The sequence below is a fragment of the Helobdella robusta genome (assembly GCF_000326865.2).
Source record: "Helobdella robusta unplaced genomic scaffold HELROscaffold_15, whole genome shotgun sequence".
Taxonomy (NCBI): Eukaryota; Metazoa; Annelida; class Clitellata; order Rhynchobdellida; family Glossiphoniidae; genus Helobdella; species Helobdella robusta.
This window is the reverse complement of record NW_008703839.1, coordinates 2,426,160-2,452,210: the sequence shown is the minus strand read 5'-3', so window position 1 is coordinate 2,452,210 and position 26,051 is coordinate 2,426,160. Positions and strand designations below refer to the sequence as shown.

General features: G+C 33.9%; 3 protein-coding genes across 3 annotated transcripts; all 3 read left to right on the top strand.

Moving 5' to 3' along the window:
* Positions 1 to 2,090: 2,090 nt before the first annotated feature.
* On the top strand, positions 2,091 to 4,026 carry HELRODRAFT_169390 (hypothetical protein; the record flags this gene model as incomplete). Its single annotated transcript, XM_009015211.1, has 5 exons — positions 2,091 to 2,133; positions 2,494 to 2,925; positions 3,068 to 3,139; positions 3,312 to 3,407; positions 3,917 to 4,026. 5 exons carry the CDS (start codon positions 2,091 to 2,093, stop codon positions 4,024 to 4,026), a joined length of 753 nt encoding a protein of 250 aa, XP_009013459.1.
* A 15,089-nt stretch (positions 4,027 to 19,115) lies between these two features.
* HELRODRAFT_169389 (hypothetical protein) lies at positions 19,116 to 21,323 on the top strand (the record flags this gene model as incomplete). Its single annotated transcript, XM_009015210.1, has 3 exons — positions 19,116 to 19,585; positions 19,638 to 19,986; positions 20,940 to 21,323. 3 exons carry the CDS (start codon positions 19,116 to 19,118, stop codon positions 21,321 to 21,323), a joined length of 1,203 nt encoding a protein of 400 aa, XP_009013458.1.
* Positions 21,324 to 22,612: 1,289 nt separating this feature from the next.
* HELRODRAFT_169388 (hypothetical protein) lies at positions 22,613 to 25,834 on the top strand (the record flags this gene model as incomplete). The annotated part of the gene is made up of 3 exons (XM_009015209.1): positions 22,613 to 22,662; positions 22,841 to 23,090; positions 25,325 to 25,834. The coding sequence occupies 3 exons, from the start codon at positions 22,613 to 22,615 to the stop codon at positions 25,832 to 25,834; spliced, it is 810 nt and encodes a 269-aa protein (XP_009013457.1).
* Positions 25,835 to 26,051: the final 217 nt, after the last annotated feature.

Below are 26,051 nucleotides of genomic sequence, written 5' to 3'. Positions count from 1 at the left end.
TAGTAGTAGTAGTAGTAGCAGCAGTAGTAGTAGTAGTAGTAGTAGTAGTAGTAGTAGTAGTAGTAGTAGTAGTAGTAGTAGTAGTAGTAATAATAGTAGTGGTAGTGGTAGTAGTAGTAGTATTAGTTATAGTAGTGGTAATAATAGTAGTATTAGTAGTAGTATTAGTGGTGGTAGTAGTGGTGGTAGTAGTAATAGTAGTAGTAGTAATAATAATAATAATAATAATAATAATAATAACAATAATGATAATGATAACGATAATAATAATAATAATAATGATAATGATAGTGATAACGATAATGATAATGATAATGATAATGATAATAATAGGAATGATAATAATGATAATAATAATGATAATGATAATATGTAAAACTCTCAGTGTAATCATCTTTTAATATTTAGGTAATTAGACGGAGAACATGCAAAAGTGAAGTTTATAAAGAAATTATCACCTAATATAGTTGTTATTGTTTTGTTGTTATTGTTGGTTATTAATGCTTTTATTGTTGTTGTTCGTGATAGCTATAAAGCTGTTGTTGTTGTTGTTTTATGTTATTGTTTTCGTTGTTGTTTATGCTGATGTTATTGCCTGTGTCGTTGCTGCGGTTCACACACTCACACACCTCACACGTGTAAATACACACAGATATACACACACCAGCACACATACATACACACGTACATACACTTGCTCAAAACACATTTACACACTCACGTAAATATATACACACATACACACGTTTATACACATACACACTCACACACACACTCACACACACAGACATACACACACACACACACACATAAGGACGCTTATGTTGATGTACTTCCGCTTTATCCAACTTCCGCAGCCAAAACATGGCGCCACAAATAATATATCATTATCATAACTGACTGTTTATAATAATGATGAAGTTTGTGATTTTCAAGCACTACCTCAGTGTTGTATTCATGGTAATTGTTTTAGATTGAGGGTGAAATGATGATTGATACCACTGGTGAAATGATGATTGATACCACTGGTGAAAAAATGATTGATACCACTGATGATACGAAGTCCTGCCTGCTGAAGTCTGCTGAAGATCATCCATCGTCTACCATTTACACTTTCAATATTATTATCTTTAACTTGCTTTTTAAACACCTTTAATGTTTTTTTTTTATAAAGCGGCAAAATTATATCTAATTTTTGAACCATTGTATTACCAATATCATTGTGGCCAGTAGGCCACAATGATATTGGTGACACAATGATCATCATCATCATCATCATCATCATCATCATCATCATCATCATCATTACCACCACCACCCCTCCACTGCCATCAGCATCATTATCATCGTCGTCATCGTCATCATTCCGTCACCATTTTCTCAATTTTCTCTGATTCTATATGACTTAATCCAATCTCCTCAGTGTAGAAAGATGTGGGATTTGTGATCTGCTGCGGATGTTTGTGTGAATGTGTGTGCTTGTGTGTGTCTGTGCGTGTTTGTGTGTGGGTGTGTTTGTTTGCTTCAGCGTTTCTGTATGTGCGTGTATCTGTATGTGCGTGTGTATATAGGTTTACATCACTAGGTGGGTTTGTGCTTTTAGTGTATATTTATGGCTATGTGTTTGTTTGTGTTCCTATGTATGTATGTGCGCGTATTTGTGTGTACGTGTGCATGTTTGTTAATTGTGCAGTTGCTTTACTTATTGCTCAAATAATTTTTCATAAACCTTCATGTATAAAAAGTTGTCGATTGTGTTTAAGAAATGAATGATAATTTTATCAATAATGATGTAAATTTTTGAATTTTTATTTCAAAATTACTGCAAAATTATGTTTATTGATAAGTTGATTTATATTTGAAGTGATGAAAAGTTTAATATCACCATTATACTTCAAACATTAAAACATCATCAACGCCATAATCATTCTACTAATCCACGTCATTAACTCACTACATTTTTCATAATCTTCCCCAACATCCACTTCTTTCTCCTCTCTTTCCTTCTCGTCATCTCTCTCATCATCACCATCTCGCTGTACGTTCTACGCTGTACATCGTACGTACAAGCCACTGTACAACACAAGCTGATGGAACCAGTGAAGCTTGACCGTGGAAGCTCTTCTTGTACACGTGTGCGTCTCGCGAGGCTTCCTACAAAATCTCCTGCTTGTCTGCTTGCTTGTCTGCTTGCCTGTCTGCTTGCTTCTGTCTGTGTTTCTGTCTGTCTATCTATTTAACTAATAATTTGTCTGTCTGTGAGTCTGTGAAGTTTTTTATTTATTGTCTGCTTGTTATATTTATAAGATTGTTTATTTGTCTATCTATTTGCATTCTGGTCCATTTTTTGCTTGTCTGCAACATTTTTAATTTATTTTCTTATTTCTTTAACAATTATTATGTAATTATTTATTAATACAATGCGATATTTAGAATTATTTGTATTTTTAATGAATTATAAGTTTTTAATAATTTTTTTATTCACATTAACAGGTTTGGAACACCGAGAGCACAACCACAGTAACAACAACCACAACAGCCACAACAGCCACAACAGCCACAACAACAGACGACACTGCACGACAGACGAGAACCAATCTTGGTTGCTTTACAAAAACAGTCCAAAACCTCCAAAGCCAGACCCCGACTCTCCAAATGACAGCCACGGAAACAATGGGAGCGGTACTCGCTTCCTACCTTTGAATCCTCCCCCATATTCAGTCATGCCTCCTAGTCACCAGTACAGATCTGCCACGCATTATGGATCTGTGATCCCACCGCCTGTGGCTCCCTTGACGTCTGCAGCTCCGGTCGAGTACAACACGTCTTCATTTCCGAGTCAACAACTTCAATCGATCCCAATGTCCTGTTCCATCGTGACAGACAACCAACACCCCACTCAGCCTTATGGAATGATTACTGCTGGTAACAAATTTAAATTACATTTGACATAAGATTTACTTTGTTTCATTATGGCTCAAAATACGCATTTTTCAGAGTTGCTTTGTTATCATTTCGCATTAAAATATTCACCATAAAACTTTTGGTAACGTCTACTCCACACAAGGCACACAAGCAGCGCATTACACGGATAGTATTCGAACCAGGTCTACGTGCAACAATATCGACGCCAGGCATGGTACTTCTGCAGTCTAAGATAACCCGACAACTAAATAATTTAGGCACAAATTAACTTATCTATAATTTTGTAAAAATTAGTTGATTATGAAAAAGTTATATAATAGATTTTTTTTTCAATTATAACAAAATTAAATAATGTAACAAATCAAATAAAATGAATGAAACCGCAGCCAACTGTGGCTACCCTCACCAATACGGGTCGGGTGTCAGTTATCCACACGCTCAATATCCTTACGAGGCCTCATGGCCGTCTGTTCGTTATGCAAGTACGTCTTTTCAATTGATCGATTGGTTGGTTGGTTTGTTGGTTGGTTGATTGGCTGGATGGTTGGTTGGTTGGCTGGTTGGTTGGTTGATTGGTTGTATGGTTGGTTGGTTGGTTGGTTGGTTGGTTGGTTGGTTGGTTGGTTGGTTGGTTGGTTGGTTGGTTAGATGATTATTTTTATTAATACACTTGCAATAGAATTGATGTACTAGTAAAGAAATATAATGTAATAACAATGAAGTTATCATGTTAACTAAGATCTTAGTTATAAACTAATCTTTCGGTTTTTGTAAAATAGGTTTGCTAAATGTTTTTAAAAAAATTTAGTTCTCTTCAATTTTGATGTTCTTGCATTATAAGATCCAACAAATAATTTCAAATTCAATTAAATAAATTCCAAATAATCAATTTTGAATCAATTAATTAATTTGTTTCAAAACAAACGATAAAAAATGTAGTCTCACATTTCACTTTAAAACTTGAAGAACTAAAACGAACAAACCAACACAGCTCCGTACAGTTACTACATGGGGAGCAACGGATCTCTGAGCGGTCCCACGGAACTCATGCCCAACCACAACTCTATCGATATGATCAATCAGAAGAAAAACTTCTTCTAACCTCTCTCTAAATTTTTATTCATTTTTATTTATTTTATTCTTTAAATTATCAGTTTTTAACAATTTTTTTATATGTTAATTTGAACAAAATATATTTTAATAATTTATAAACATTATAAAAGCAATTTGTTCTGGTCATCTTAATTTTCTTTTTTTTTTTGAAAATTCAATTTTGCATTTCCTGTCATCACACATTTTAGATCCTCATCTCACACACTTATCATATATTTCTGGATAAACAAGATCTTTCTATTTTTTTATTTATTTGAACTAAAAATGTTTTTAAAATACATCACTGACGTTTAGGTATAAATAAATATTTAATTAAGTTAAAATTTATATAATGTATGTACACCGTTGATTTATTTTTTTAAATTATTTATTTATTCCGTTATTCTAGAAATATCAGTTTTTTGTTTATCATTAATTAACGTTTTTGTCGAATAGATCAAGTTGATTATTGTATCATGTTGTGTATAATATAACCCAGGGGTGGGCAAACTATGGACCGCGAAGCTATTTTATGCGGCCCGCGACGTCTTGTTCGCCTCAAAAGGAGCCACAAACCTTAAAAAAAATCTCCCTCAGGTCGAAAAAATTTGCTGTTCAAGTGCATATACGGCCCTTCAAAGGTAAAATAATTCTCACAGCAAAAATTTGCCCATCCCTGTTATAACCAATTCATTTTCTTTTTTTTACCTTGTTCGGAGGATTTGTTGAGATTGTCGTTGCGAATGACTGTTGGACAACTTGTGTTGTACATCTTCAACGATCACGATGCTTGGGCTACCGACGGCACTACGTTTGAATATTTTTTTGCAAAATTCTTTCTTATCTGAACTTTTTCAAGTGCAAACACTTCCATTTATTTTGAATCACAATACTTTTGTGCTTCTTCCAGCCATATCACAAACTGTGCAAATCAAAATTAAAATGGTACTTAAACAAACTCCCACATAAGTGAAATCCACAAATATTATTTGCAAACTACGCAAATTTTTATTTTGCGTTAATCTACCAGCATAGAAACTTTCACAATCACACGGAAAGAATGTTAATGGGAACTCACCCACATATAAATCAACAATGATATAATTAAAGACACACGTGTATAAACAGTGAAGCACATTGCAAATGTGAACAACACAACGTAAACTCAGATAAACAAACTCGATGCTATGTTAAGATCATAAATGAATTTTTTTACGTTCGTTGATTAATCTATTGGCATTGTTAAGTTCTTTTCATTCATTGTTTATTTCAAAATTCGGTATCTGGAATTTAATTTTTGAGTTTGAATAATGTTTCAATCCAAAATTTTATTTATTTTCCGAGTGTGCAATATATCAGATATAGATTTAAATGAACAACTCAAGACGTTTTTATCAATATTTCGTGCTGATGTTTGAACGTTTGAACTCGTCAACGCCAAAAACACATCAAGTCAAAATGCCAAAATCATTTTTTTTCATTTATTTGGGTGCAATATTTCTGAGTTTATGTTCGTTCATTCATTCATACATATATACACAACACACACACACTTACACACACATATATATATATATATATATATATACATATATAAACATTTTTATATATATGTTATAATATTTATATTAGTATAAATGTATATATGTACATAAAATCAGATATAATTGAAAATCAGTTGAACATATTGGGGGCAATGTTTTCAGCGTTAATTTTGTATTTAATTTTTGAAACAAACGTCAATGAATGATTTATCATTTAAACTTTTATTATTGAAGATAGATTCTCAAAAAACTTCATAACAGGATTCATGATTTATTTGAAATTTGTTTGCCTACGAGTGTCACAAATGAATGGATTGTCGGTGAAATTGTCTTGTTGTGTTATTTGTTGTTATTCTTATTTTGTGTTACACCTGAAATTTTTATCATGGGTATTGTGTTAATGTTTATGTGGACGATGTAGAGATGATGAGATGATGTTTGTTAGTTTTGACGAATAATTAAAATTTGTTTTACGCTGCTTGCTCGATGAAGATGAATGATTTTTTTACTGTTGCTAAAATTATGTACAAAAATTTCAAACATCCAGATTTAAAAATTGTAAACTTAAAAATTTTAAATTTAACATGAAAAATAGAATCTAAAGTGTTGAATAAACAATTGAATGCAAAAATTTGCGCTACAAATATAAAATAACATCAAAATTTCTATTGATGAAATAAGAGAAATTTAGGAAACCGAAGAAAAAGAAAATGTAGCAAGTAAGACAGATAAATCTGCTGACGCGTCATTTATCTGTGGGCACCTACGCGTGTGTCTACATGACAGTCAGACAGGGAGTGACGTAGATTTCATGACACGTGATCAAAATAATCAAATTGACTGTTGTTCCATTAACGTGATGATGTTGCATTGTTATTGCTGTTGTTGTTGTTGCTGTTGATGATGATGATGATGTCGTTGTTGTTAATGTAGTTGTTATGTTTCTGCCACTTGCATCTGTTGAGATTAGTGTTAATTTCAACAAGTCAATCACAATCACAACTGAATTTTTAAATTTGGTTAAAAAAATATATTTAAGCAGTCAGTTGAATAGTAAAAAGAAGATTTATGTAAATAAGTAAACTTGGGAGATGGATTGCAAAAAGTCACAAATTAAGAAAAATCATCATTATAACCTCAAACTTGATAACTTCGATAATAATGCCTTGCCAACACAATGACTCAAAGGCATAAAATGTAAATTTATGAACAAAATCACAAATTTACACCAAACCATTCTATCATAAGTACGCAAAACAGACAAACAACAAACTCCGACATCAAAATACACTAGCAAACGCAAAACTATGAACATGAAAAAGATCACATTTATCTGACTAAACAACCACAAACATACAAACACAAACATAAAAACACATGAATCAAATCACACATACATACAAACACAAGCATACATCAAACCACACAAACATACACACCCATACATCAAACCTTCAAACATACACACATACATCAAACCACACAAACATACGCACATATGCATCAAGCTACACAAAAATACACACACACATACATCAAACCAAACATACACACACACATACTTAAGACCACACAAACACACACTTCAAACCACACAAACATACATACACATACATCAAACCACACAAACACGTACACACACACATCATACCACGCAAACATACAAGCGAATGTGGAGCTTATCAGTGACCAACAGGAAGATTTCAACATACATAGATTCCCGACGGCGCATCATCAATACGTCATTATGACGTCATCGTCACGTGATCGATTCATCACGTGCCGTTTTTTTCTGTATTTGTTGGATTTATGGTTATGCGTATACCTCATCCTATGTTTGGTGATTTGTTTGTATCTTTCAATTTTGTTTTTTAATAAAATCAAACTCGAAAAATGGATTCATTCCAATTTGAATAAAAATTAAATATCAGTGAATTATCCCAAAGCCCGCATAATCATAACGCTGAAAACATCATGCATAGAACAAACATCATCAACATCACCATCATCATCAAAACAACAACGGCATCATCATCATCATCATGTATGGAACAAACATCATCATCGAAAACAACAACACCACTATCATCATCATCACCATTCTCATCATCATCGTCCTCCTCATTATCATCATCATCGGGTATGGAATAAACATCAGCATCACCAACATAATCAGCATTATCAGCAACAACAACAACACAATCGTCATCATCATTATATGTGAAACAGACTTGCTTCATCATAATTTAACATGTAACCACCAACACAAACAACAAACAGAGATTGGTGCGTGCACTGCAAATTTTATAACACTGCAGTTCAATAATACGCGGTCCAACTAATGGCCGCATCTAATATCCGGTACAACGTTTCCGGCACTCGATCATTTTGTAGCGCAGATTTTTCAAAAAGTCATTACTGTTAATGAAAACTGCGTTGAATAATGTGGGGTCTTGTGTATCTCAAATGCATATATACGTACACATACATATATACATACAGATACATATATACATACAGATACATATATACATACAGATACATATCTTCTTACAAATACATATATACATACAGATACATACGGATACATACAGATACATTTATGTGTGAATGTTTGTATTATTTGTGAGTCTATGTCATATGTATTTGCTTGTATGTATTTAATATTGAAGTACTTACCAGTGGGGAACTATATAAGTGATGTAGTTAGGCTATGCTGTTGGAGAGATTAACGATGAAGTTGAGGAAACAAAAATGTTGGTTGATTCATTGAATTTGATATAACGAACAACTTGTGAGGCCATCTTGTGCAACCTAAAATAACTGTTAAAGAAAATATTAAAAAATTCACCAATATCTGAATTTTTACAAAACATTTAGAGAATCATATTCTTTTTTAAGCGTTACATCATCAACATTATCACCATCATCAACACCATCATCATCAGCATCACCATCAACACCACCATCATCATCATTACCACCATCATCATCATCACCATCATTATCAACATCATTACCAACACGACATCATCAAAATGACAGACACTAACGGCCATTGTTCGAAAAGTTCAAAGGTCAAACATCTGATCGATCAGCTGATCGAGCTGTCAATCATTAGATCATAAGCCTGAGTGGGCGGGACCTATTATGCAGATGAGATGAGCCGTTATGACGTTCTGACCTTTTGACCTCATGTAGTCTCTTCCCTTCTAGTCAATCGATCATTTGAATTCAATTCACTGAATTATTGTTTGGGATATTGATGATAATGATGAAAGTGACGGTGGTCATGATGATGATGTTGATGATTATGATTCTGGATGTTAATAATAAAACGAGCCGCGGATTCATCACTCCATCAGAACAAATTTTTCAATTTTTTCTACCCTCCATCCAAATTTTTGTATATTTTTTGTTTCAATCTGTCCAGTTCTCCATGCTTCAAATTTACCCAACATGTACCGCATGGGTTTCCATCAATCTCTACAATTGATATTCTTGCGTGCGTATTTCCAGATCTTTTCAATTGCTTTGTTTGTCGTTATGAAGCTTTGAGATGCAATGCGATATTTTGCAAACTGTTGAATTAGTTATCATTTTTTATTACTATTTCAACATCAAATTTTTCAATCTGAAATTCTCAATTTACTTTTTGATGGCAACCTATGAATTTTTAGTGACGAACATTCAATAATGCAATAATATTCTCAAGATGGCAGACAAACTTTTAAGTCACTGAAGAAACTGGTTTCCACAGTTTCTGAATTTCTCAATAGCAGTGCTTGCTGTTAATGTCTGGTAATTTAAAAGTAATTAAGATATAATTAATATATAATTAAAATATAATTAAGATATTCACGTCAATCAGATGGTCCAAGCGATATAATCGTAATTTTTCTTGCTGCAAATCATTTTGCTTATATAAAAACATAATATAATATGTACATAATTAATATATGCTTCCATTACATACACACATAAACTAATAAATTTACAAAGTTTTGCGGGAGCTGAAGCCGAATTTTGGCACGGCCCTAACAAATGTCGAAACTGGCGTAGAAATTAGAAAGTTATATCAGTACCTAAAACAAAATTTGATTATAAGTACATCGTTCAACCGTACTGAAGTATCGTAGTTCGGATGCAAAGATGTCATACGGCTTTAGTCTATTTTAAATATTTCAGACGACACTTAGAAATAGTTGAGGCTCATTATTTTGGGTTAGGTGCATTCTGAAACGACTGAATCACTTTTCTTGATAGGTATTGTTTTTTGTTGCAAATTGTGGCTTCCTTACTTGAGTCAACATTTTAAAGTTTTTAAGTTTCAAAGATTCAGCTGTTGGTTTTTCGTACTGCTTCTTCTTCATCCATAATCGTGCGCTACAACATTTTTTAGCTTCTTCAATAACTGGATCACTTGTTTCTTATTTCATTAATTTTCATTCATCCCCTCTTGTTTATTAGGCTTCTACGTTAAAATTCGGATTCTATAAGTTGATTTAATTTTTTTTTGCTACAGATCCTCATTATCTTGCTTTGTTTCAGCATTTCTCTCGTTAATTCATTCAAATTATTTTCCACAGATTCAGTTGCATCTACTCTTCATTTTTCGGACCGTTAATTTGTTCCATTATATTTTTTCTTTACTCGTTATTTTTTTCTCATTTATTGATTCTATTTTATTTTGAAAAAAATTTTTTCTTTTTCTTCTAAAAACCATCACACACACACACACACTACGACTCAAAATTTGAATTAGTCTGTGCAAAAATTTTGTCGTTTTGGCATTCTTACAGGCGGTCGATTGAGACCTGTTCTACCTGTTATCGTCACTTTCTAAATTTATGTCCAATTTCTATTGTTGTCGGTCTTTCAATTTGATAAATATGTTTTTTATATCACGTATTTTGTAATGTATCGCAATTTTTCAATTCACAATTTAAAATTTTGGTTTTTTCAGATCGAAAAACCCAGCATATACCATTTCTGATTCAAATTAAATAACATTATGGCCTGGATTCTTGAACGCGAGTTGGAATGCTCAATCCAAAAATAACCAGCTGACAGACGAATAAAAAAAATTAATTAAAATGTAAAAATTGTAAAATATAAAAAATCGTCAAATACAGCGCTAATATAGACCAAACAACCAATCAATCAACTAACCAAACAACCTACCAACCAACCAGCTAACAAATCAATCAACTAACCAACCAAGCAATCTGCCAAGCAACCAATTATCGAAACAACTTGTTAAGCAGTCAATCAACCAACCACGCTCAGCGACGGAGAGTTACTTTTATTTGCATAATATTTGAGTTACAACAATGTGTATGTATTTTAATGGCATTCTTTTCAAATGATCATTAACATCAAATTTTAAATTTTTGTCAATATTTATTCATGAAATTGAAAAGAATGATAAATGTATAGTGGCGTTTCTCATTGTTAGCGAATAAAACTGACTTTGGCCACACTGAGTCGAATGGCAAACGTTAAATTAATGCACTTTGTTAATGAAATATTCATGATATGTTTTACCTGTTTTGTACAATGTACAGGGTTTTAAAAATCCTCTTGTTAAACATTTCAACTTTATTTCTGTTTTCGTTCAAACGATGATGATGGCATCTCAATATAACCCAATTTTGTTAAGAATTCAATGCAGTTTTATAATCATACATAAGTAGCTTTGGAACGTATAAATTTTGAAAACATTTTGAATTTACACCATGCCTGAACAAACGCATACAACATGTAAGTTATGTACATTTGTTTCTATGTTTAATAAAAAGATTTATTCGCATTCAGAATTTTAAATTGATATCACTTATTTGCGTGGCTCTGCGTAAACGAGTTTGGTCTCTCCGCATTGTCTACATTGATGCAAATTTAAAAATGAAACCGTGTGATAGAAAAAATTGTCAATGTTACATTACTTATGCTATTGTGTGAGTGGTGTTGTCTGGATGGTATTGTGTGAGATGGTGTTAAAAGGAAATTCATTTTATGGAATGCTACTGTTGTATGGGTTCCTATTGTATGGAAAATATTACAAACATCGTGTTATGAATGAACTATGTTGTACTAATGTAAAAAAAAGTTTTATTTCAACAAATGTATTAAAGAAATATTCTTCTACAGTCAAAAAAAATGCATTATGATTGAAATGTTCGTCAAAAAGCACCGGCGCACAAATTTAAAAATTCAATAGCTTGGTAAAAAGTTGCATTTTATAAATCTTTTTTTTTTCATAAAATTTCCACATGCACCAATTGTTTGAAATTTTTTAGGAGCTTGCATCCATTTTCTTACCAAAAAAGTTGTGCCAATAAAAGTGGCGTTTTAATTGACGAATGCGTCAGTCGAGATTCATTGGATCTAACTAGGGTTGCAACCTTTCCTGGAATGACCCGGAGACTCCGGGAATCAAACCTCATCTCCCGTCTTCCGGAATTTAGCAGCACACATATTTTTGAAAAAAGATATAGTAAAAAAAATGTTGGAGCACAAACCAGCCATAACAAAATTGCAATTTAAAACAAATTATTATTGCGCGCTGGATTTTCAAAATGAAAGTCATAGTTTTTTTGTTTAATTGAAAAATTAAAATGTTAGAATTTGCTAAAGAGTCTAAAATCTGTACGTCCGTCAAAAAAAAATATTTTTGTTCATTCAATGATAGAGGTGGAAAAAAATGACTGGTTGAGTAGGAATTCTGAATATGGTGCCGAATGCAAAATATGACGACAAACATGTACAAATACAATAAAATAAGATGGGCGTAAGTCAATATCAGCTCCGAAAAGCATAAAAAAACTTTATGCCAAATTAGAAACGATTCGATAAGGACAAGTTTTTTACGAAAATTAAATTCAAGAGAAGATGACCTCGTTACTGCTACCAAAGCAACAATAACGTACCATGGTGTAAAATACCACCACATTTGTGCTAATCAAAATTGCGGGAACAAGTTGCTTGCATCTATTTTTCCAGAATGCAGTATCGCAAAAAAGATTGCTTGCGTAAGAACAAAAGCGGCATGTTTAATTAAAAATGCTTCTTTTGCGCAAGAACAATTGTTATCTGAACTCCACAAAGCGTTATACTTTTCCATAACGACTGATTCATCTAACAAAGAAAACCTTAAACTCTATCCGGTAAAATTTTAATAATTTTCAAAAGTTGAAGGCATTAAGCAAAGCATGGTTTGTTGGATTTTTATGAAGATCCAAATAAAAGCAGTGGGCAGTGAAGCGATAAATAGCAATTTGGTTCAAGTATTGGAAAGAAATAGACTAGACAAGTGTCTGCAATTTTGTCAATAATGCAGCAGTGAATTTTGGTAATAAAGTCTCTGTTTAACAGAGATAAAAAAAAATTCAGAATTTTGCATCAAATTGCAAATGGAACACTTTTCACAACTGTGTTAAACACGCATGCATGGCTCTGTCCAAGGATGTCGAGATCCTTATTCTAAAAATTTATGCAGAATTTTCAGGATATGCAAAACGTACAGCCCAGATGGCTATCTTTGTTTCCAGCCGTTGGAAGAATTTTTTAGTTTTGCCAGTTTTGGGGTCTTATTCTATTTCCCAAATTTGGAATGCATTCAAAAAAGAAGATAGCAAATTTTTTTCAAAAACTTATTGTTATTTCATACAAAATGTGTAATGCAACTTTTTCAAACTAAAGCTTAAACTAATGTTCCAAAGCTAAAGTCAAAAAACAAGTTATAAATTACATGACATTATGGTTGATATTAGACAGAAAATCAAAGATCGCAAACAAACAATTTTTGGAACAGTTGCTGCAAAGATTTTTGAAGAGTTTCCACACAGACAAAAAACAATGTTGACCAGTTCAACGGCAAATGTTTAAATTATCTTGACAAATGGTATTATTATGAATATTCTATATTTTAATCAATGAGTATTTTAACGTTGAAATATCCTGTAAGGTGGTCTTCTTTCCGGAAACTAGTATAATATTTTAAAATAAACATTGACCTTGACAAATTTTTGACAAAAAAAAGATGATTTCTTGTTCATTGCGCACTATTCAAACACGAAAACGTGGTTAACAGCTGGAAGGAATATTTTATCAAACTTAAAGGAAAAACTGCAAAAAAGAATTATTTAAAATAGTTTCTTTTGTATTTTCTACACCCGTTTCTAATGCTTCGTGTGAGCGAACATCTAGCGTTGTGATTTTGTGTAGATAAATAAACGAAATCGTCTCGGTCTAGGTTTATCGACAACTGAGTTGCAGGTTTGTGAAAATTTAAAATACAGTTGTTCTTAATTTTATGACCTCCTGTTGAAGGCTCACTTCATTTTGATTTTAAAACAATAATTGTTAAATATCAACAGTGGAAAATTTATTTTAGCCATCATAACCGTTAAAACATCTGAACTTGAACAAGAGATTGAATATTACCTCGATAAAAAATTGTTGGACAGGGCAAATATGAATCGCCTACTGTTTTTTAAATAGCCTGTCTTTCATTCCAAAAATAAATCCTGAATTAATGTTTACGAAAAATCGTCATAAACCATCAACACTGTTTTTTCAAAAACGTTGCGGGTCGGTTTCCTTTTTGTAAAAAAAACACTTCTCACTAATTCTCCCTTTACAACAATTTTAGCAAAAAACAGAAAACTACTACTACAAGTTTTGTCTCATGGTGCTTTTTATTATTTACGATTTAAAAATTAAATTTGTCTATAGTGAAATCCACAGAACAACTTTATTTTTGTCTCCCTTCATTCATCCTTTCAATTAGCCAACCATCAATCAAGGCGTATCATTGTATCTTCTTAATCATTTATTCATTCACGGAATTTATAAGGATCATTATTTGTAGATTGTATCAGTAATTGTTCCATGTAATTGTTGAAAATAATTTTGCAATTCACTACCTATATATATTCCGCGTGGATGGGCACGAAGTTGAATGGAGCAGCGCACCTGACTGTTAAAAATATCAGAATGGTAATAAATCAAAATGCATTGAAAAAATTCGTTGAAAATATTTTTTGAAAAATCGTATGAATAAAATGGAATGCCATAAAACTGTACAGATCGAAATTTTAAAAAGTTAATGATTTTTTTTAATTTATAGGAAAAAATGTATTTTTAGTTAAATTGGAAAACTCATTCGCGAAATATTAGGCGCCGTGCAATGTGCACGTTCAGCAAAATGTATATCATTTTAAACAATATGAATAAAATACATACATATAAATACATATATTATTAAGAATTTATTGAATATTTTTTCCCTTAACATAGTAATATAATAATTTCGTTATAGGCATTGATGATGTTAGTTAGGTATGTCAGTTTTTTTATTCACCCATTTGACAATCACTTCATCTCACACATGGAGTGAATTGATTAGAAAGCTGATGAATGTGTAAAGTTGTGTGTTTATGGATAGGTGACATCAGCCGGAATATGAATTTAACAAGTATTTTGTTTTGTGAATGGTATAAGCTATTATGGAAATAGATTGAAAAATAATTGACAAAAAATAAGTTGTATGTGCTGTTAAAAACTTAAATAAGAAAGCCAGTGAAAACTGATTCATGTTGTCTGATCGTTTACAAAGCCAGGCAATCCATAATTTAGGCCTCGAATAACATAAATGCACATTTAAATGAATTAAAAATGATTCTGTGAATCAAAATTTTATTTAAAAAAGTTATTCTACGGTGGGTTGAAGAAATGAATGCATTTGCAGGCAGGCCTCGCCTGTCATTGCGCCTGTCAATCCAACTCTCTTCTCCACTAAAACGCTTCATTAAAAAAACTGCACATTAATATATCGTGATAAACGATCGTTACATTATTAAATGAACATTACTTTGTTACTATCATATATTCTTTACATATATATGTAATATATGCAGGTGTTTCAAGATATCACGGCATTGCATGGGTTGTTCAACTTGCAATAAAGTTTTTCAGTATTTCGCCATCTAGGTGAATTTTCCACACAATACACACAATCTAAGGATTGCAAAATCTTTGCTTGTCAAACAAAGACGTTCAGCAACAAATATTCAACAACAAGCTACTGCAGTCCAACCGACTAAGCAGTCAGAATTCGAACACATTCACTTAGTGAAGACACAGTAACAAAGTCACTCAAAACCTATATAAACAGACAAATAAAACAAAATCCGTATTCAACACGGAAGAAAAGATGTTCGACGCAAGAGAGCCAGCGATATGAAACTTTTCTTTTCAGCTAGTAATTTTTGGTTGCTAAAACGTTCAAACAGTTTAAATCACACGCTAAGTCATTGTTGAAGTATTATTGACACATAAAAAATGTTATTTCAAAGGTCATTTTTTTGTTACAAGGCAGCAAATTCATGTCGTTTGTTTAGTCTGAAAAAGTAAAAGTTCCGTCTGAACGTGTTAAACGTCGTATCACGCTCAAAGCATGTGATATAGGGTGCATCCTTTTGTCATGTCTGAACGCCCCCACGGCTTCAACCATTAGGCTATCAAGCCACCGTCTAAGTAATCAATTTTAAAAATTCTTCAAAACATCTCAGCAACTTCATTTATGAATCACTACAATTAAAGAATTGCGTTTGGGATTTCAGTGAAACTATGGAAGGTTACTTAACATTTTCAAAGAGAATCTTCCAAGAATCGTTTAACTAGTTTCAATATATCATATATTAATATGCGGACTTATTAACATAGCGACTCAATATGCATAAACAAAGTTATGTAAAAAATCAACTGAATAATAATCACAATGCAACAATAACACGGAAAATAATAAGCAGCCCTTTCACAAAGAAATAATACACCGAATTAATAATACCAGAATCATTCATTGTTTATCGATGAATCGTATTTTTAACCATTGATTGATATCAGACGAAGCACCACACACGCACACACTTCCAAGGCAAAAATTAACAATCAGCAACAACAACTTTATTAATGACAACAATACAACAGTAATAACAACATAAATATAATGAAAAATAATATTAATAATAAACCCAAAAACAACATTAAAAACCATGACAATATCAATTGAAAATAAACAAGCAACGAACACGATACACTTAACTACAATGCATCGGAATTTTAAATCAACCGAGGGCCAACAATATTTTTTACATATTTAATTACTTATCTTAATGCTTAAGCGCTATTTATATACATAAAAGAACATGTATATAAGAATATATAAAAATATTTATATAAAATATACGGTATTGTATGAATTCTAAAGAAATGTTGGCATTAATCAGTTGTTGACGTGATATTATTATTAATTTTCTTATAATACTGTATAAAATATGGTCTCCTTCCAACACATACACACACACACACACACACACACACACACACACACACACACACATATATATATATATATATATATATTTATATTTATTTATATATATAACAGCATATTGTAAGTAAATAGTTTGGTACAAATTTTTCTCAAAGCTTTTATTTGCTTATTTGCCAGTGACAAACACGCGCGAATATTTCTTTGTTTGCTCAGTCCGGTTAGTAATTTTGTTTCAGCATTTAATGTAATGTAGGTTAATTTGTTATTTTGAAACCAGTTGGCAGCATGTCCAATTTCCTTGTTTGTGTCAACGATCAGTTCACTAATGTTTTTACCATTACTATAAATATTTGTGTCATCTGCAAAGCAAATGTCGTCGAAAATTTTTGAAGAATTTGGCAGGTTGTTGATGAAAACAATAAAAAGTAAGGAACCCGTAATGCACTGAAATAAGGAAAGTAAGACATAGAAATAAAACAATTAGTAGACAATGTATAACAGGCAAACGTTCAAGAAACACAATCAAGAGGACAAGTGTAAAAGATGGATACATCCACAGACACAAACATATATACGCACAATGAATACAAGTTTAAATAAACAAAAAAATAAATAAAATGAATGATAGAAATTAAATCGGCAAACGCTAAAAGAATTTTCTACCACCATAAAAATTGTCCAACATGGTCCTGAACCGTTCAACACTTTGAGCTTCCGCGGCTGACGATGGCAGGCTATCCCAATCTTCATTTTGGATGAAGATGATAATGATTATTGTGAAGGTTAAGCTAAGGATGATGAAAACGATGATGAATGTGATGACGACGATGATGTTGACGAACAGACGGTGATGATAATGATAATAACAGTGAAGAAAATGGCAAAAATAGTAACAACAACAACAACAATGGTAATGGTGACAATGGTGAGAGATGATGAACTCATTGCTTAAACAATTGAATCTAACGGTGCTAACAATGAAGAACATATCCAACTCACAAACAATGAGTCGCGTGATGATGATATCAGTGTCTATAAAAACTCAACTATATTAGTAATTTGTAAACAATTTCGCAGGTGCGTTTCATTGTTGAGAATTTTTTCGGTTAATATTTCCTTAGTATCCATTGTATTTTTCACTACTTATTTCCATAATGGCCCTTGTTTCTCTTCATAGCTTGTTCACAGCGCTCAGTTCACCAAGCTAACCCCCAAATAAAAAAAAATAAAATATATACATACATACATATAAATAATTAATATAATAAAAATAAAATAAAAAAAAGAATGGAAGGAAAAAAAATAATAAAATCCGTTTTTTTTATATCACATTTCCATTTTGCTTGTCGCTTTTATTTAGTGGTATCAATCCTCTATACCATATTCCCTTTTTGTTATTTTGTTATCATGCGGTATTTGTCTTTTATACACAGCCCCACCGGGTTCGCTCTTTCCATCAAGTGGTATTTTTATACCACATTCCCACTTTGTTTTTTGCCCTAACCAAGGGGTATCCAAAATAATTAATATATAAATAAAATAATAATACATATAAATAAATAATATAATAAAAATAAAAAAAAGAGAAAAGAAAAGGGAAGGAAAAAAATGAATAAAAAAAATAAATAAATAAAATTTTTGTACCACGCTTTTTACACCACATTTCCATTTGGTTTGTTGCCTTCATCAGGTGGTATTGGTCCTCTGTACCACATTCCCTTTTTGTTATCAAGTGGTATTTGTCTTTTATACCACAATCCCATCTGGTTCGCTCTTTCCATCAAGTGGTATCCGTTGTTGTACCACATTCCCACTTTGTTTGTTGCCATCACCAAGTGGTATCCGTCCATTATACCACATTCCCATTTTGTTATCAAGCGGTATTTGTTATCCGTTTTTAAATCACATTCCCATTTTGTTTGGTCAAGTGGTATCTGTCCTCTATACCACACTCACACCTGGCTTCCCCTTTTATCAAGTGGTACACGTTTTTCTACACCACAATTCCATTTTGCTTGTTTTGAACGAAAACAAACCATTTTTTGTTTTCGTTCCCTCTAGGTTGTTTGATTTTAACTTGGTTTTAACTACGCCAATATTTGAATTGGCTTGACTTGTTAACCTTGGTTTAACCATTCCGTTCAGGCGCTCCATCCTGCATTATGTCTCCTAGTCAAGCAACTGGCTCAGGTCTTACCCGTTGCCATGTTTGCAATATGCATTTTCGTACCCGCCCAAATGGGGCACTTATGCGTCATGGGGGAAAAGTTAAGGGTTCTGAGTGTCCCGGCTCTCTCGCCAGGCCTCCGGTGGTGCTAAAACGTATGTCTTTGGGAAATGCTGGTAATCTTTCTATCAAGAAAAATCATGTTGTGCTTGCCCCAAAATGCGACATGGCGGATGAATTTTTTTCTAGATCTACCAATTTTTGTTTGCATGATCATCTTCCCAAGCAGTGCAGACCCAAATTTAGTCAGGTGTTGGCCAAGGTTTTGAAAGAAATTATCGAAAAACTGCTTTCGCCTCCAAGTTGTTATAAGCTGTTGTTTCTGTCCTCAATGGTTCTGAGGAGGAGTCCTCGAGGGGGTAAACGTCACAACCCAACAGGTGTTATTACCCAAAGATTGGATGCATTTGGCGGTTGTTCGGTGGAGAGGATGGTGAAATCCTTGGAGCCTGTTGTTAAGTATAGCAAAAAAGTTTCAGCCGAAGCTAGCTAAAATGATTTCATCCGTTAGATCCAAGATTGAAAAAGGAAACATTCGAAACGCGCTACAGCTATTGTCTTCAACAGATACAGTTGCACCGGTTACGGAAGAAACCATAGGTTTCCTAAGGGAGAAACATCCAAACGCTCCCTCAAACAGAAAGGAATGTCTACCCCAAGAGGCTTCAAGCTTAACGGTTGATTCACAACAGGTGCTGCATTGTTTAAAGTCTTTTCCTAAGGGAACTTCTGGCGGCAGAGATGGTCTCACGCCTGCACATCTAAGAGACGTTACGTCTTCAAAAGCAGACTCTTCTGATCTAGTGAATTTGATTGCCTCATTTGTCAACCTGATTCTAAGCGGGAACTGTCCGCCAGAGGTGGCTCCTATTTTGTTTGGTGGAAGACTGGTTGCTCTGTTAAAAAAAGATGGGGGTATCAGGCCAATTGTAGTTGGTTGTGTTTGGAGGCGTTTGGCTGCGAAATGTGCCATGCACATCATTAAAGACAGAGTTGTCCCCCTGCTTCAACCTCAGCAGGTGGGCGTTGGTGTTAGCGGTGGCGCAGAGGGAGCGATTCACGCCGCTAGACGTTTTGTTGATAACATGGATGATGATGAATGTTTTTTGAAACTGGATTTTTCCAATGCGTTTAACTCTCTAAGGCGGGATCACTTGCTGCTCACGGTGAAGTCGGTTGTGCCAGAGTTGTACAACTTTTGTTTGTCGGCTTATGATAAGCCATCCATTCTGTCTTATAGTGGCACAAAGATTTTGTCAGAGGAAGGAGTTCAGCAAGGTGACCCACTGGGACCATTGCTCTTTTCTCTTGCAATCAACCCTCTGTTGAAGTCTTTGGAATCCAAATTCATTGTCGCTTACTTGGATGACATTTCACTTGGTAGAAAGATTGAAAATGTGCTGAGGAATTTGAATTCAATTGTGGATCGTGAGACTGATTTGGGTTTGAAATTAAACTTTAAAAAATGCGAATTCTTCACAAATCATCCAAACTTAATAGAAAATTCTTTCAAAATTAAACAGTTTCCTAAAAATGACATCGAGTTTCTAGGCTCTTTCCTATTTCCTTGCAATAAACGTAATATTTTCTGGGATGAAAAATTGGAAAAATTTAAATTTGTTATGTCTAGACTGAAGGTAGTTTCAAAGCATGATGCCTTGACCTTGCTGCTGCACGCGATGTACTTGCCTCGTTTGACTTTTTTTTAAGAACGTCGCCCAGCCTCGATAATTTGATGTTTCAATGTTTTGATCAAACTCTCCGTGACGGCTTCCAATCGATTTTCAACGTTTCCCTTGACCCGAAAGGTTAGTTACAGGCAACCCTGCCCATCTCGGTTGGTGGCTTAGGTTTAGGTACCGTGATGGATTTAGCACCTTCTGCCTTCTTGGCTTCTGCTGCTGCCACGGTTCCTCTCCAAAATTTGTTGTTGCCCAGGGATAAAATATATTCCGACAATTTCAGAACCCAAGTTTTTGATGGGTTCCGGACCGTCCACGGAGCGGGGATTTGTATCGAAACCCGCTCTCAAAAGGAGTGGAACGCTCCATTTATCAGCAGCTCAGTTGCTAAGCTGCTGGATTTGATCCAATCAAATTTTGATAAAGCCAGGATAATGGCTGTAAAAAGTGAGTTGGGATCATCTTGGTTGAAGGCGGTCCCAAATTCCGCCTGTGGTACCAGTTATTTCTACTAATATTATTTTTCTACTCGAATCGTTTCCGGTGTTGACTGAAGAACAGATATCTAAAGTTGTTAATTCGTCACCTACGAAGTCATGCTCACTCGACCCAATACCGACGCATGTATTCAAAGAATATGCTGACTGTTTTATTGTTTACTTAACGGACTTAATCAACATGTGCTTAACGAAGGGTGTAATGCCACAGGTTTGCAAGCATGCAATTGTCACGCCAATTCTAAAGAAGACAGAATTAGATAAATCAGATCTGATAAACTATAGGCCGGTGTCAAATTTGTCTTTCGTTTCTAAAATTATAGAACGTTCCGTTGAGTTAGTTTTAAATAATCATATAAATAAAAATGGTATTTGCATCAATCTGGATACAGAAGGTTTCATTCGACCGAAACAGCTCTATCGGATATATTCTCCCATGTTTATTCAGCAGTTAATGTAAAAAGTAACTTTGTTGACATTCCTGGACATGAGTTCGGCGTTCGATACTGTGAATCATAAAATCCTGCTGGACAGACTGTAATATTGTTATGGTTTAAATAAGATTGCGTTAACGTAGTTCGAATCATTTCTAACTGGTCGGACTCAGCAGATTTCTTACTCAGGTGGTCTCTCGGAACCAATGAAACTTACGTCAGGGGCGCCTCAAGGATCTGTTCTTGGACCGATTTTTTTAAATTTGTACGTTGCAGAGATATTGGGTTTACTGAATAAAGATGGTTATTATTGCCATGGGCACGCAGATGACATGCAGATTTGCGTTTCATGTTTCCCAGATGAGATGCCTACCGTATTAGAGAAACTGACAAAAACTATATCTGATGTCGGCTCGCGACTGCATCGTTAGCATCATTTATTGTCGTCTGGACTGTTTTGACTTCGGCCTTGATATCATCAGCGTGCCCTTTAATCTCGTGATATAATAATTGTAATGTTGTTGGTGGTGAAGATTTTGGTGATCGTAGACTGACGCTCGGGGTTGTTGGTAACGATTCTTTGGATACTTCTCTCGACGGTAATAAATGTTTAATGATGAAAGGCACTGGCAATGATTTCAATGGTAATGATCGTAATGAAAGTGGTGGCTTTAATGATCGTAAAAAGGTAGGTAATAATAATGTAATAAAAGGTGGTGCTGTTGGTAGAAATACTGGTAAAACTGAAAATGATCGGACTAATAATAATTTTTGTGTGGTTAAAATAAATTTGGGTTTATTAAATATAAAATGGATTGACTCAAAGTACAATTTGATCAGTGATGGTTTGGATATTTTTGTTGTTACTGAATCATGGCATGGTTCATCAGAAAATCCCTCCATTGCGTTATTTACTCCTCCAGGTTACCGCTTTGTAGTTTGTGTAAGAGATCACGACCCTCTCCATGGTGGATTGATAATATTTTTTTGTCTATGTTAAAAATGTAAAAAAATAGCCTTACCTACAGTTACCACATTTGAAGTTTTGGCGGTCAGGTTTACATTTAATAGTCAGGAGTTTATTTTGTTTGCTTTTTAAAGACCGGGCTCTGAACAGCTGTCTGGATTGTTTTTTAAAGAACTGATTTCTATTCTGGAAAACATTACAGTACTCAGTTCTCGAATTATTTTAACCGGGGACTTCAATGTGCACGTTGAAAAGACAAATGATTCTTATGCTGCTAATTTTAATGATATCTTCGATAATTTTCAACTCATCAATCGTGTAAAAGCACCAACACATCTACGTGGTGGTACACTAGACTTGATAGTAACCTCCGAGGATTTTCCAGTTCATGATTGTTTAGTCCATCCAAGTGGAATTTGTTCTGATCATAGTTTTATTTGGGCTGAACTGTCGATGACTCGAGGATATTTGGTTGGAATTAAGAAAGTTTCTAAAATATGGAATCAGATGAATGTTGATGACTTCATCAAACTTGTGCTTGAATCTCCAGTCTCCAAATCATGTCAAAGCAATGAGGTAGACAAGGAATTGCATTTATTTAATAACGAGTTAAAATCTATTGCTGATAAAGTTGTCCCTATTCGTGCAGTGACCACCAATAACGTTCGTATAGCTCCGTGGTTTGATAATGATTGCAGGTTAGCCAAGCGTTTATGCAGGAAAACGGAAAAAAGGTTCAGAAAAAGTTTACAGTTGATTCATCAAGATGAATGGAAGACTGCTTTGAAGAGTAGATCGAAACTTTTTTCTAAAAAAACGTGGTCAGTATTGGACAAAAATTGTTGATGATAATAATATGAAACCAAAAAATCTTTGGCGGGTTGTGAACAGCATTCTCTGTAGGGGTCGTAACGATAAATCCTGCTCGGATATTGATTTACTAACACATGATCGATTTATGTGCTATTTTAATGAAAAGTTAAGCAAGCTGAGAGATAGTGTCAACAACGATGCTCAACCGAGCTTGGCAGAATTCTAATCAGGTGTCAATAATAATCTGTTTTTAACGTTTTCTATGGTTTCTGAAAAGGAGGTAATACAGTTAGTTCAAAATTCATCTACAAAGTTGTGTCAACAAGATGTAATACCTGCTCACGTATTAAAAAATTTTATAAAACTATTCGCACTATTTTTGGCCTGCCTGATAAACAGCAGTTTGAATGTGGGACAGTTTCCCTCTAGCTGCAAGCATGCTATCATAACTCCGCTGCTGAAGAAACATAACCTAGACGAAAATGATGTTGGGAATTACAGACCAATTTCCAATCTGTCTTTCCTATCCAAAGTTATCAAACGTGTGGTTGCCAGGCAAACACTCAGTTACTTGAACAATAACAATTTAATGCCGAAATTTCAATCTGGATTCCGTCAGCACCATTCGACTGAAACTGCTCTTTTGCAAGTTTTCTCAGAAGTGTACGGGGCAATTGATGTACAAAATGTGGCAATGCTAGTCTTTCTTGATGTGTCATCTGCATTTGATTGCGCAGATCACAAAGTACTTTTAAAAAGACTACGTTGCAGTTTTGGAATCTCTGGTGCTGTTCTGAGGTGGTTTGAGTCGTATCTGGTAGGTAGATCACAACAGGTATCATTTGGTGGTAAATTGTTTGAGGTTAATGTTATGTTGTCTGGTGTGCCACAAGGTTTGGTTTTAGGGCCTATTCTATTCCTGATCTATACATCTGAAGTACTAAAAAAAATAGAATCATTTTGTTTTTCAGGTCATGCTTCTGCAGACGACTTACAAATTCTTGTTACGAGCAGATCAGATTTTTTTGAATCAAAATTGCACAAATTGGTTAAATGTTTGTCTGGGGTCAATGAGTGGATGCAAAACAATGGTCTAAAACTAAACCAAAACAAGACTGTTTTTTACCAATTGGAACATGACAGCAACTCTCAAGAATAGACATAGATTCAATAACTTTTAATGATGAGGTCGTCCCATTTTGTCAGTCAGCATCTAATCTGGACTTCATAATTGATTCAGGTTTGTCAATGAAACAACACATTAAGAAGCTCTCAGCCGAATGCATGTTTCAAATCAGTAAAATCAATAAAATTCGACGATCCCTAGATACATCCACATTGCAGACGTTGGTTCATGCGTTTGTGCACTCACGCGTCGACTATTGCAACAGTTTGTTTTATGATTTACTTGATCGATTCATGGCTGTGCTGCAGTCAATACAGACCATGTGTCTCCAATATTGAAGGAACTTCATTGGCTAACCGTCGACAAAAGAGCGTTGTTCAAAATTTCAACACTTGTTTACAAGTCTATCATCGGTCTAGCTCCATCTTATTTGTCTGACAGGTTCAAAAAGAGATCTTCAAAAGTATCTGGAGCACACCTGAGATCCGATGTTTCAAATCTTCTGTTGATTCCAACAACGAGTCTCCGAATCTTATTTCTGTACGATGCATTACGATTTCTCGTTTGTTATCTCAATTATGTTACTAAGTTCAGTTTTTGTTAGATAGCGCTTTTGAGATTCGTTTAATTAGCGCTTCATAAATGTTTCAATAATAATAATAATACATACATCATGGAGTGCATCGTCGAATCGAATGATGGTTTTCAAGTGGTGAGAAGTAAGAAACGAAAAAAATCGTCAACCTTTCCACAACCGGCATCCCCAAAACCTGCGTCAAAACCAGCTTCAAAACAAATGAAAACCTACGGTACTGGCATCAGCTGTCCATTGAAAGCGTCGAAAATAATAGAGGAAAAAATTACCTATTATATCGGAAATGTCAGTACATGCAACAAAAATATAATTGAGGACCATCTGAAACAAAACAACATAGCTTTTCTACAATGCTTTCCTGTACTCCGTAAGAAAAATCCGGATGATCCTTTGGTAGAGAGAAGACAAACAACGGAATGGACGGCTTTCAAAATTATAATACCTTTGAATGAACGTGAGAAACTGGTTAATCCTAACATTTGGCCCATGCACACGTTCTTGCGCGAGTGGGATTACAACATGTCAGCAAGTAAGAAGAAAGATGGAAACTTTCGGCCAACAACAATCAACATCAATCATGGAGGCAACAACTGATAACTATCCATTAAACTCTGTTTTTAAAGATTATAAGTATTTTACTTCTGAAATTATTATCAATAATTTAATCAAACCTCAATTACATTTAGTTCAAAACAATATATCGATTTTGCATATAAATGCGCGTAGCTTAGTTAATAAAATGTCAGCACTTAACATATTATCTGATCAATTTTATAACTTCTTTAATATTATTGTGATAAGTGAAACTTGG